The sequence below is a fragment of the Drosophila takahashii genome, chromosome X (genome assembly GCF_030179915.1).
Source record: "Drosophila takahashii strain IR98-3 E-12201 chromosome X, DtakHiC1v2, whole genome shotgun sequence".
NCBI classification, from domain to species: Eukaryota; Metazoa; Arthropoda; class Insecta; order Diptera; family Drosophilidae; genus Drosophila; species Drosophila takahashii.
The window spans coordinates 22,925,155-22,937,955 of record NC_091683.1 but is presented as its reverse complement, the minus strand read 5'-3'; the positions used below and the strand labels follow the sequence as shown (position 1 = coordinate 22,937,955).

General features: G+C 38.7%; 1 protein-coding gene across 2 annotated transcripts; it reads right to left on the bottom strand.

Annotated features, from left to right (window-relative positions):
- Positions 1–6,007: 6,007 nt before the first annotated feature.
- Positions 6,008–11,787, bottom strand: LOC108058873 (double-stranded RNA-specific editase 1-like). Of its 2 annotated transcripts, XM_070218880.1 has the most exons (5): positions 11,627–11,769; positions 9,563–9,578; positions 7,937–8,252; positions 6,917–7,512; positions 6,008–6,627 (listed from the first exon to the last, which is right to left on the bottom strand). In XM_070218880.1, exons 3-5 carry the CDS (start codon positions 8,124–8,126, stop codon positions 6,436–6,438), a joined length of 978 nt encoding a protein of 325 aa, XP_070074981.1. In that variant the 5' UTR covers positions 8,127–8,252; positions 9,563–9,578; positions 11,627–11,769; the 3' UTR covers positions 6,008–6,435. The 2 variants fall into 2 exon arrangements, with proteins under 2 accessions (XP_070074981.1, XP_016999330.2); XM_017143841.3 differs by lacking the exon at positions 9,563–9,578 and having other exon boundaries at positions 11,627–11,787.
- Positions 11,788–12,801: the final 1,014 nt, after the last annotated feature.

Below are 12,801 nucleotides of genomic sequence, written 5' to 3'. Positions count from 1 at the left end.
ATTCCCTGAATGGGGTCCCACGCAGCAGTCACTGTAATCGTGCAGCTCTGGGGGTTCCTTATAAATATGTGGGCCGGTTGGCCGTGGTCTTCAAGGTGAAGAATTAGGATGAATTGGTCGGAAAGGATACTAGAGACTCAGTTAGTGCAAAATAATAAGAGATATTAACGGCGATGGCCGGAGTAATGCTTATGAGCAGTGTGCTCTTTATTCAAGATATAAAAAAGAACTGAATACGAATTCTGGACTTAAAGCTAACAGAAGCTAACTCAAAGCGACCACGCAAAAGTGCTGTGTTTGCCGGCTATGCACGAGCATTTGGTCAAATGCTGTGTCAGCGATTTGGCCGGTGCATCGACTCTGTCCGGTTGACTTTAGTTAACTTGTACATATGTCGTTTGTCTGCGTATGTAAAATCAAGTAGGTTTATTTTGGCCTTGAAGTTCAAAGGTGTGTCGAAAGACGAAAGAACCTTATTGGCTGAACCTTTTATTTTATTTCTTAGTATTCCTAGTGCTTGGTAGTGTTTGTACCGTACTTCTCACTTTTACCCTCAAAATCCGGCATATCTAAGGACTCACTACACGAAATACTTATTCTGATTTCGGCATCTTTATAAGTTTCTACTTCTGGTGTGCTGATATTTACACCACATAAGTGCTTCTAAATGTCTAGTAATTTTTGTTCGAAACTTCTTTCTTGTGTGGCGAGTGCGCTTGCAATTGCGCCTTCTACAATGGCTTTTAACTGCTCTTTGGTCTTTGCCATATTTGAACTGTTTGGATTTTCCTGCAAATCTTCCGCGGTTCTGTGCTTTCGGAATTCGTTTAACAAGTCTTTTATTTCACTATCACTCATATGTTTTTTTGAACACAATGAACAAAAATTTTTGTTCCTTTTGTATTTAATTAATTAATTACCTCAGTGGTACGCTCCCAAGTTTTTTATTTTTAATTCTGATTTCTTAATTCTGTTACATAAATTAAAAGAAGTTTTTAAATTGATCATGAAAAAAGCGATCTTTTCTTTATTGAGTTGGTTTAAGAACTGACTTTACTTAAGCGAACCAATTATTGATTGAATTACGATATTGTATTATGAAGGAGCCTTGCAGTTGCAGAAGTTTTTCATCAAGCGAGACTGGCCCATTGAAGTCGTTTAGTAGTATGGTGCCTGGCAGTATTTCCTCGAAGTCCGGTATGTGTTGATTGTTGATCATCTTACATTCTAGTTCTCGAAGGTTCAGGAGAGCGTTTACGCAAGTATCATTGCTTAAATCTAACAAATTTTCTGAATTACAAATTGTCTTATTATTATGGGATTCGCAAGGATTTTTAGTTGCAAATAATTGTCTCTTACATTCTAACAAATTTTCGTATTTTATATCATTGATTATTTGGGCTTTTTTCTTGCTTTAATTTTTAAAGTTTTACATCTATCTGTTTTAATGGTTGGGAGGCTAATAATATGAATGAGGTCGTTGCCATTTGTGGCTAATTTAACTTTTGCATATTCCAGTAATTCTTCTATGTTAAAAAAATAAGTCATTTTCTTTTTTAAATATATTTTCTACTACTGTGGTTTCTTTACTTGTGAATACAAATAAATTTATTGTGTTAGATTTGGCCCATGTAATTGCGTATATAATGTTGTTAATTTCTTCTTTTATTAATGGAATTTTATATTTAAAAATATTTGCTTTCTGATTGACGATTTCTTCCGAGCTCTGGGTAATTTTCAGTATTGCATAATAATGCATTTAATAAATTAATTAATCTGTTTATTATTACTTGTTTATTGTTGTTTTCTAATTGCTCATTTATCTTGCTTTCTTTCTTTCTCGTAATCGTGGTGGTCCTGAGATCCCGCCAGCCATTTCCATGCTGTACCTATTGCTTCTATTGCCCTTTTTTGTCTTTTTTGAGTTTGAAGTATGCGTAAATCAGTTTGAATATGTTTTAATTCGTAGGAAAGGTAGGGGTGTAATGGATGCGATGAGGTGAGTGAATGAAATGATTCGTAGCTGGTTAAGGTAAAGATGTGGATGATTTTAAATGTTCCGTGAGACAGACAGACAGACAGACAGACAGACAGACAGACAGACAGACAGACAGACAGACAGACAGACAGACAGACAGACAGACAGACAGACAGACAGACAGACAGACAGACAGACAGACAGACAGACAGACAGACAGACAGACAGACAGACAGACAGACAGACAGACAGACAGACAGACAGACAGAAAGACAGACAGACAGACAGACAGACAGACAGACAGACAGACAGACAGACAGACAGACAGACAGACAGACAGACAGACAGACAGACAGACAGACAGACAGACAGACAGACAGACAGACAGACAGACAGACAGACAGACAGACAGACAGACAGACAGACAGACAGACAGACAGACAGACAGACAGACAGACAGACAGACAGACAGACAGACAGACAGACAGACAGACAGACAGACAGACAGACAGACAGACAGACAGACAGACAGACAGACAGACAGACAGACAGACAGACAGACAGACAGACAGACAGACAGACAGACAGACAGACAGACAGACAGACAGACAGACAGACAGACAGACAGACAGACAGACAGACAGACAGACAGACAGACAGACAGACAGACAGACAGACAGACAGACAGACAGACAGACAGACAGACAGACAGACAGACAGACAGACAGACAGACAGACAGACAGACAGACAGACAGACAGACAGACAGACAGACAGACAGACAGACAGACAGACAGACAGACAGACAGACAGACAGACAGACAGACAGACAGACAGACAGACAGACAGACAGACAGACAGACAGACAGACAGACAGACAGACAGACAGACAGACAGACAGACAGACAGACAGACAGACAGACAGACAGACAGACAGACAGACAGACAGACAGACAGACAGACAGACAGACAGACAGACAGACAGACAGACAGACAGACAGACAGACAGACAGACAGACAGACAGACAGACAGACAGACAGACAGACAGACAGACAGACAGACAGACAGACAGACAGACAGACAGACAGACAGACAGACAGACAGACAGACAGACAGACAGACAGACAGACAGACAGACAGACAGACAGACAGACAGACAGACAGACAGACAGACAGACAGACAGACAGACAGACAGACAGACAGACAGACAGACAGACAGACAGACAGACAGACAGACAGACAGACAGACAGACAGACAGACAGACAGACAGACAGACAGACAGACAGACAGACAGACAGACAGACAGACAGACAGACAGACAGACAGACAGACAGACAGACAGACAGACAGACAGACAGACAGACAGACAGACAGACAGACAGACAGACAGACAGACAGACAGACAGACAGACAGACAGACAGACAGACAGACAGACAGACAGACAGACAGACAGACAGACAGACAGACAGACAGACAGACAGACAGACAGACAGACAGACAGACAGACAGACAGACAGACAGACAGACAGACAGACAGACAGACAGACAGACAGACAGACAGACAGACAGACAGACAGACAGACAGACAGACAGACAGACAGACAGACAGACAGACAGACAGACAGACAGACAGACAGACAGACAGACAGACAGACAGACAGACAGACAGACAGACAGACAGACAGACAGACAGACAGACAGACAGACAGACAGACAGACAGACAGACAGACAGACAGACAGACAGACAGACAGACAGACAGACAGACAGACAGACAGACAGACAGACAGACAGACAGACAGACAGACAGACAGACAGACAGACAGACAGACAGACAGACAGACAGACTTTTTTATTGATTTTATGACAAACTAATTTTTCTTTACTTAAGACACAAATTTTTATACCCGTTACTCGTAACAGCTAGAAGGAAGTCGATATAGCCATATGTCCATCTGTCCGTCTGCCTGTCTGTCCGTATTTACATTTACTCCTATGTTAGCAGTTAGTTTGGTTTCCAGTTTTCGTTGATGCGGGTATTTAACCGATTGTGTGTTCTTCCAAGCCCCGGTGCGCGCGAAAATAACATATATTCAAATCTTAGTTTTGAACTATATTTTTGGCGAGGAACAAAATTCTTAATTAAGGCCTACAAGCCGCGTCCTCCTGCTTGAGGGGTTCGACATCGTCCGGGCGTTGCTTCTAGTTGTCTTCGGCGCTGCTCATCCCGCTCTCGGGTGGGGAGTCAACCGGGTTGAGGGCACCCAAGTGAATTTCCCAAGCCGCGTTAGCTGCTATGACAGCGTCGTGCAAGGGTGGCTGATATCCGCCAGCGCCAAAGCGGCCATCGCGTGGAACGGATGAGTCGTCGGATGAGTCGCCGGATGAGTCGTCGGAGGAGTCGTCGGTGGAGTCGTCAGATGAGTCTTCGGACGAAGCAGGCTCGGTCCTTCCCGTCTCCCGAGCCTCCTCGAAGCATCTATCCAGGTGCCCTGGCGCAAAGGAGTGCTGGTCCTGGGTGCGTAGCCAGGAGGCTACCGACCAGTCGACCTCGTCATCGACCCGCAGCCGCATTCGTGCCTCAGTTGGGGTGGTACTTTCGATGGTGTCCTCGGCGGTGGGTTCCCCTACCAGTGGCGGGAAGCTCGGGAGCAAAAAAGCCACCGTGGACTTGGCATCCTGCGAGCTCGCCGCCTGGCTACCGGGTCTCATGGGCTGGGTACTCTCCCTGAAGTCGCCATCGTGAGCTCCGACGTCTATCACCCTTGGTGACGCCGAACCACTGGGGTTATAACTTGGTCCCGAAACACTGGTTGGAGCCGACGACAGCACCGAGTCATGTTGGCTGCTCGCGGTGTCACCACTGTGGTAGATGGGTTGGTAGAGGCCGTCCTTATTCATGCTTCTCTTACGTTAACAATGGGTTGAATTGACAGCTTGAATTTTTTTTTATATAGAGTGATTAGGTTTATGTTAAGGGTGTTCACCCATGTCACTTTTTTAGACTTTTTATTAACAATTTGCTGTAATGAGCCTTTTAAACTTAGAGCTGTGATTCTTGTAATATATTTTTTCAATATTTAACCTAAGTAAATTTAGAAATTATAAACATTTTTACAAATAAAAACTATCCGCTGTGACCATATTTAAAGTGACACAATAAAAAAAAAAGTAATTTTATGGTGACCACGATTTCGGTCGAACGGGGCATCTAAAGCGGGAACGAAAACGCTATTACAATCTGGATGAATATATGTACCATGGCATGAACTAAACGTTTGTAAAATGGTCAAAAAATAGTCATTTAAAAAAACTTAAAAAAAAAAGTTTAAAGCTGTTTATACCCGTTACTCTTAAAGTAAAGGGGTATATTGTATTCGTGCAAAAGTATATAACAGCTAGAAGGATGCAATTCCGACCCCATGAAGTATAGATATTCTTCATCATCAACTACAAAAGCTAAAGTGCTAGGGCTGACCTTGGGCCAATATTCTTTTTTAAGATATATAACAAAAACCAAGCCTTTCGCTTCGGTTAAAAAAAAAATACCTTACTGATTGTATGGCATAGCTCCATACTTTGAACCAAAAACGGATCCGATCGCATAATCGGTGCGGAAAAATTAATTAAGTCATCTTCGGGGCTTTCAAAGATTTCCAGAAACATGGTTTTGGCTCTAAAAAATTGACTAAAAAATGTACCCCTTACTTAAACAGTAAAATTATGTATTTGAGACTGCTGGACGAAAATACCTTCTTAAAGTCAGATGTTTCGAACACCGATGCACTGATTGTTGGACCAACGCCTTCCAATATTTCTGGCTCCGCTTCAATTGTACATCGTCACATATTCCAATCTTTGGTAGGAAGATATTTTTCAGTCACTTCGACTTCGTCTGCTAAAATACCATGTTCAAAGATAATATTCTCCAGAATGTTTTTTTTTTGGAAAAGTTTTTAATAGTTTAATTTGCCTTGTTCAATTGTTTTTGATTTACCAAAATCGAAATCATAAAATTACACAATAATTATTTTGCAGCTTATAATTTGAGTTATTTTATTATTTGTGTTATTTATTAATTACTTATTTATCATTTTGTGTGTCTTGATACATTTGTCTTATGTACGCTTAATTCGAGCGGGTCTGATTACACTTTGCAAAAAATGAATGCTTTTTAAATGAACCTCGATGAATGCTATATTTTTTAATTCGTTACGTTAAAAACATACAGCTGCAGTCAATATAGTAGTAGTCTTGCCGCCCTGTGTTTTCAAAAGTTTGTTGTTGTAACTTTTCTTATCCAATTAGTCTAATAGTACAATTAAAATCAATACAATATTACCAGAAGAAAATAAATTACAACAATTACAACTATTTTGACCGCAGCTGGGAATTCGTAACGAATTCATAAATATAGCATCCATCCAGGTAAATTTTAGATGTTGCACAGTGTTATTAATCTTCGCATGCAAAGTTGGTACCGAACAATGAGTTGCAGACATTAACGGCCACATTGCGACGAGCGATCTTCTTGGATCTTCCGTTGGCAGTGAACTCCTGATTGTCGACGATTACGCCCAGGCACTGTGGCACATTTGGCGTGTCTCCGGAGTTGCCAAAGCTCACGTAGGAAATTCCTGGGCGCATCTGGAAATATAAAATACTTTAGAAATGTCGTTCGTACAACTTTAAACTATAAATTAACTTATTCGGCCAGATTTATTTGTTAAATTACATTTAAATTACGTACTGTTATCATTTGAAATATTATAAAAACATTCTCTTCAAATTCAACAAGACTACCTTTCTTATTAAATTGTTTCCTCAAGTGCACGGTAATGAAATTAAGCTACCTAAACTATCTTGGTTTTTCAGTTAAGTTGTTTTTAAAATGTTAGGATTTATGAATAGATTTTCAGATAATATGGAGACTTACAATGCATAGAAGTGTCGCTGGGTGCATGGTCTCCCAACCGGGGGGCAGTTCCGTGCGGATGGGAGGCGCTTTGGGCTCCTTGGGCACAGGAAGAGGCAGTGATGCTGCCGCTGGATTGGTGGCGCTGGCCGTCGGATGCATCTCCGGCACCGAGAATCCCTCACGTTCCCACTCCGTGAAAAGCTTGTAAAGGGCGAACGATGCCAGATTTAGCATAGGCAAGTCATCGTCATGGGCCTCGGCATCGCTCTCGTTGGTTTCCATGGGATCCTCACCGGCAGCGCCAACTGGAGCCGTCTCCTCGTTGCTGCTAGTCTTCTGCTTGCGGCTCCTGGGCTTCATCCTAGCAAGTATGTAGTCGCGCAGAGCCTTCTCGCAGGCCGCGTTCTTGGCGGACATCTTGGATATACCCTTGCCCTCATATTGTGTCGAGTTAACCGTGACCAAGGCTGTAAATCCGCCGTCGGGATTGCTGTCTATGAAGAAGTCGCTAATAATCACGCCCTTCACCTCGTTGAGGGCCATTAATGCGTTCTTCGGAAGCATAGACTTGCGCAGCTGGCGGTTCTGGCGCAGCTTCTTGTCCCGAGTGCGCTCTTGAAGTGAACAAAAAAAATTAATATTTATTATATTCAACGACACCCATCCCGCAATTCCTAAACAGATAAAAAAAGGGCCCAAAAAACTTTATATGGTTTTTAAATATATATGAATTAATTCGGTTTTTGATTTTTTTGCAAAGCTTTCCTGAATAATCTGTATAATTGCCCTATTTTGTATTTTAAAATAACATTTCTACTTATAAATTAAGAGCAAACAAGATACAACTATAAGTAAATGGCTCGACTATCAGCTACCCTGTACTCAGATAAAGTGTGTGCAAAGGAGACAAAAAAGTATACCTGCTATTGTAGAATGTATAATTAAAAAAAGCCTATTAATTAAACAGCGCTCTGTACAAATTTATATGTATTTTGTATTTTTTACTTAAGTTGGTTTTGTCATACTTTCCAAGCTTACCGGATGACTTCTTGCGTTTCAGGAAGATCTTCTTGAATGGGATCTTGCCATTGCTGTTCTCCAAACAAGTATCTCCGTAGACATTCTCGTCGGTGGCCTCCATGGGCTCTGCTGTATTATGTGTCGCGGTTTCCTCAGAAGGGGATTCCCCGGGCTGGGTTATCAGCTCATCCTTGATGGGAATGGGCATGGGAACGACATCTGGCTTTTTGGTCGGTTCGCTCGCCGAACTACCCGGGACAGCAGTAGCAGCTGCATGACCTTCAATTGTCACGGCTTTCGCGGGCGTTCCTGGCTTGCCCGCCGCATTCAGATTCTGTTTTTTTTAAAGAGATTTATAAGTCACCTGGTAAACGGATTCTTAGACTTCTGTTTTGTTTATTTTTGTTCTTCTAGTGAAGTATCCAGAGCCTAAGCCTCTTCCTCGACCACGCCAGTCGTGGGTCTACAGTCCCACCGAAGGAGGTGTGCTGGTCTACTAAAAACCATAGTTCAGGAACTAGCCATGGCCATTCCTGCGACCCAAGTGCCCCGAAACGAAGCTCTGCACCGACGGAGCCACGAATCCAGGCTATCATCAAATCCTCCTCCCAAATTCTCTTTGACTGAGTATCTTAAATTAAATTTCTCTGGGAAATTTAAGAAGTGCCTTTTTCGAAATATTTCCAGGGACCCAAAATAACTGTTATTGTAAATTTTTCATACAAAAAAAATCACGCACTTAAAAGAGTCCAAAAATTTTTTTAAATACACCACTATTTTTATTAGCCATTGTAGTTTACAAATCCGTAATGATTTTTATTTTCTAATTTTTATAATAAAACTCAAAAAATAACTGTTATTTGTTGATTTTTAGGTATAACAGTTATTCCCTTGGCATGTTTAAAAAAATGAAATAATTAAAAAGAACATGCTTACCGTGTTTTATATAATTAACTAAAAATTTGTTAAAAATGGCAATCGCGCATATTTTATAACTATATTTTTTTTTAATTTATTTTACCCACAAAATCGCTATAAGTCAAGTTTGAGTTTTATTTGTGATCACGACGAATAACTGTTACTTGTCAACTTTTATTATAAAACTCAAAAAAAGGCAGTTATTCTTTGAGTTTTACTTTACAAATCAGAAAATAACTGTTAAAGTGTGATTTTTAAAATAAAACTTATAACAGTTACGGTCCCTGCTCATTTCTAACTTTTACCAGCCATTACATAAGCCTAACTTCTTACCAAAAGAGACAAAAAATTCAGGCTAATCATAAATAGTTATAGTTATGGGGAGGGGATCCGTCGGTCTTTGGCTGAGTTCGTGAGTTTCGTGCACTTTCGGTGAAGTGAATGGGCATTGCTATCTGACGCAAAACTAATCATTTTAGTTACAATTTCGGGTGAATGCATTTTCAGTAGCCATAAAAGTTCGTGATAACCGCAAGTCCAGCTTAAAATATTGCAGTGCTCTCTAGTTGTCCGAAAACACGAGCAATGTGTAGTGACTAAAATGTGTGTGAAATGTTCATGACGATATTGTCGATGCTGGCGGAATTAGGACAACGGTCTGGACTTCCGATTAACCCGCTTTTAGTGGCTGTTGAAAATGGGTTCACAATTGGGATAGAAACACACATTTTCATATTGTGCGCTGCAAATCATATAAATAAAAACAGAATTGCCGTTAATATAGAAATTAAGTAAGTTAATAGTCAAAATGGAATAAATAGTTTGTTTACTTGTATTATTTTTGGCATGTTTCCTTAAAAAATGTGATGCAAGTCCCGAAAAACCTCTAAGTAAATTTCTAGCATATTTGCGAATCTTTTCTCGCTTTTATATAAGTAATTTTAAATTAAGAGCTGAAGGCCTACAGCTGCTAAAGCTCATACCCACTGTTAGCAAGTAGTTTATAATTAGTTGCTAGCATTAAATAAATAAATAAATTTTAAATTAGAAAAAATAACAAAATCTAGGTTTTGTTATTATTTATATCAACAATGCTTCAAATTCAGAACCGGCTGACTAAAGAAACCGACTAGAAATAAATTTCAGTTTTGCATGCAATTCGAATCATTTGTTTACGGTGTTGAGCTTTTACCGTATATGTATAGTGATATATGTACAGTGGCTCCATCGCATAATCGGACACCTACTTTCATAAAATAAACAGTCAAAACAAATGAATGAAATGGGTTAAATTCGTCGTTTTTTTTGCTTTTACTTATACATAATGCTAATATCTTCCAAAAACATAAACAAAAATTACATATTTTCAACGAAAACACTTAGTTTTCCAACAAAAACAAAAAAAAATCAGATTTTTAAGGTTCAACGAATAATCGGACACTCGCTGAATTCGGTTATTTTTAATGGAACTTGCTGCAAACTTTGGGTTTTTGGCATTGAAATTACTTTGTAGTAGAGATTAAGAGAAGAAACCTTCACTACACTGCAAAAGAAAGTTGAAATGGCTCCAAGGAAAGCCATTTTCTGTGAAACTTCGTCAGTTGATTGGAAAACTCAATTTCGAACTGAAAACTGTATGGAAATTCACTGGATTGGTCGGAGAAGGCAAGTCTATTGTCCAGGACATTATTATGAGGTTCCGGGATACATTTTAATATGACAATAGAGGCGGGAAAGGCCAAATCAAGATGTTAATGACGGCATAATTCCAAAGTACCTTAGGATTTTAAAGGATTTTAAAATATTTTAAAAATTATTTTTTGATGTTTCTTTCGTTAATCTGAAAGTGCATTAAACAACCGACAAAATGATGTATCGTTTATAAAAATCGGTTCACAACTTACCTAAAAAATGGACCAAACTATAACCAAACGAATAATTGCTTGGTCAAAAAGCACGATTTTCATACAAATTTCAATAAAAACGAAGCTTTCAGCTTATCAAGAATTTTCTCGAACCCATCTTTTAGGTAAGTTGTGAACCGATTTTTATAAACGATACATAATTTTGTCGGTTGTTTAATGCACTTTCAGATTAACGAAAGAAACATCAAAAAATAATTTTTTAAATATTTTTTATCCTTTAAAATCTTAAGGTACTTTGGAATTATGCCGTCATTAACATCTTGATTTGGCCTTTCCCGCCTCTATTGTCATATTAAAATGTATCCCGGAACCTCATAATAATGTTAATAGACTTGACTTCTCCGACCAATCCAGTGAATTTCCATACAGTTTTCAGTTCGAAATTGAGTTTTCCAATCAACTGACGAAGTTTCACAGAAAATGGCTTTCCTTGGAGCCATTTCAACTTTCTTTTGCAGTGTAGTAAAGGTTTCTTCTCTTAATCTCTACTACAAAGTAATTTCAATGCCAAAAACCCAAAGTTTGCAGCAAGTTCCATTAAAAATAACCGAATTCAGCGAGTGTCCGATTATTCGTTGAACCTTAAAAATCGGATTTTTTGTTGTTTTTGTTGGAAAACTAAGTGTTTTCGTTGAAAATATGTAATTTTTGTTTATGTTTTTGGAAGATATTAGCATTATGTATAAGTAAAAGCAAAAAAAACGACGAATTTAACCCATTTCATTCATTTTTTTTTGACTGTTTATTTTATGAAAGTAGGTGTCCGATTATGCGATGGAGCCACTGTATGTATTCACTACACTATACTAGATCACGATCCCGGTACTTGCATCGACATTTGTAAAAATTTTTAAAAAACACTTACTTGAACGCCGCCGGAAACAATGGACTTAGCTGCTGTCGATGTGCGACGCGGGCGGTTCATGATTATTATTAGTTTTAATTTTACTTCAGTACTGAGCTCAAGAAAATTTTCTATCTTCCACCCGGAATTCTCGTACTCTCAGAAATAATTGGGATGGGTAATGTTTAGTTTGAGCATTGAACTACGGAACAGTTATCTTAAATATCGATAGTTGACTTTATAGACTATTCCCACAGTAATCCGTGCACTATCAATCTAATAGCCTGTTCAGGGGGAGTTCTGCTTCAGCGAACAAATTCCACTTTAGGGACTTTTTACACGTGTTAGAGAAATATGAGAAATACTTTTACGCGCAGCAGATAATGTAAGGAAAATTAGAACTTCGTTATTTTTATTTAGTATTTTTTACGAGTTTTAGCTACGTTCTTTACTTGTCGTTTTTTAAATGACCAGCCTTGACAATACCTGAGAGCTGGTTTACTAAAACAATCTACACGTTTTTACTCGTTCTGAACTTTTCTTCATCTCATATGTAGGCATTAATATGTTCATTTATTAGAGACATTTTTTCACTATACTAGGGGGATTCCCTAAACTGTTGAATTGCTGAATTGTTGAATTTTGGTCAGCTGTTAATCAGCTGTTCCACACAAAGTCAACTTTCAGAAATTTCAGCAATTCATCAGCCTCGGGGCTGCTGAAAATTTTGTTGAATTGCTGAAAAGCCAGAGTTGTCACCTTTTTTTAAAGTCGTGGCAACTCTGTAACATTTTAGTATCACCAGTACGCATTATTTATTTTAAAATCAACTTAGAAAGCATATTTGTGGTTCTTTTTACCTTGGCAACACTTTAAGACATTAACTAGCAATAATAAATCTAATTTTATATGCTTTAAGTTCCGTGAAATTTTTCAACAAATAACAGCTGTTTGAAAATTTAACAGGAACCATTTTGGGTCGTTCCCTTAATTGCTGAAATTTTTTGTTGAATTTTCAACAATTCAGCAATTCAACAGTTTAGGGAATCCCCCTACTATTTTATGTAAGTGCGAGCAAGACTAAATCCGGTATTTTTATGGTATTTTCATAATTTTTAGAAAGGCAATTTTATATAAATTTATAAACGCAGTTAAGTCTTCATTTAGAAATATGAGCATTTATTTTTAGTTGGAAA

Coding starts and splice junctions, on each gene's coding strand:
- LOC108058873 (XM_017143841.3), bottom strand. CDS start 11,686: ATGAACCGCCCGCGTCGCACATCGACAGCAGCTAAGTCCATTGTTTCC. Junction 7,513..7,936: donor GAAACGCAAGAAGTCATCCG/GTAAGCTTGGAA, acceptor GTTCACTTCAAG/AGCGCACTCGGGACAAGAAG. Junction 6,628..6,916: donor CAGCGACACTTCTATGCATT/GTAAGTCTCCAT, acceptor TTATATTTCCAG/ATGCGCCCAGGAATTTCCTA.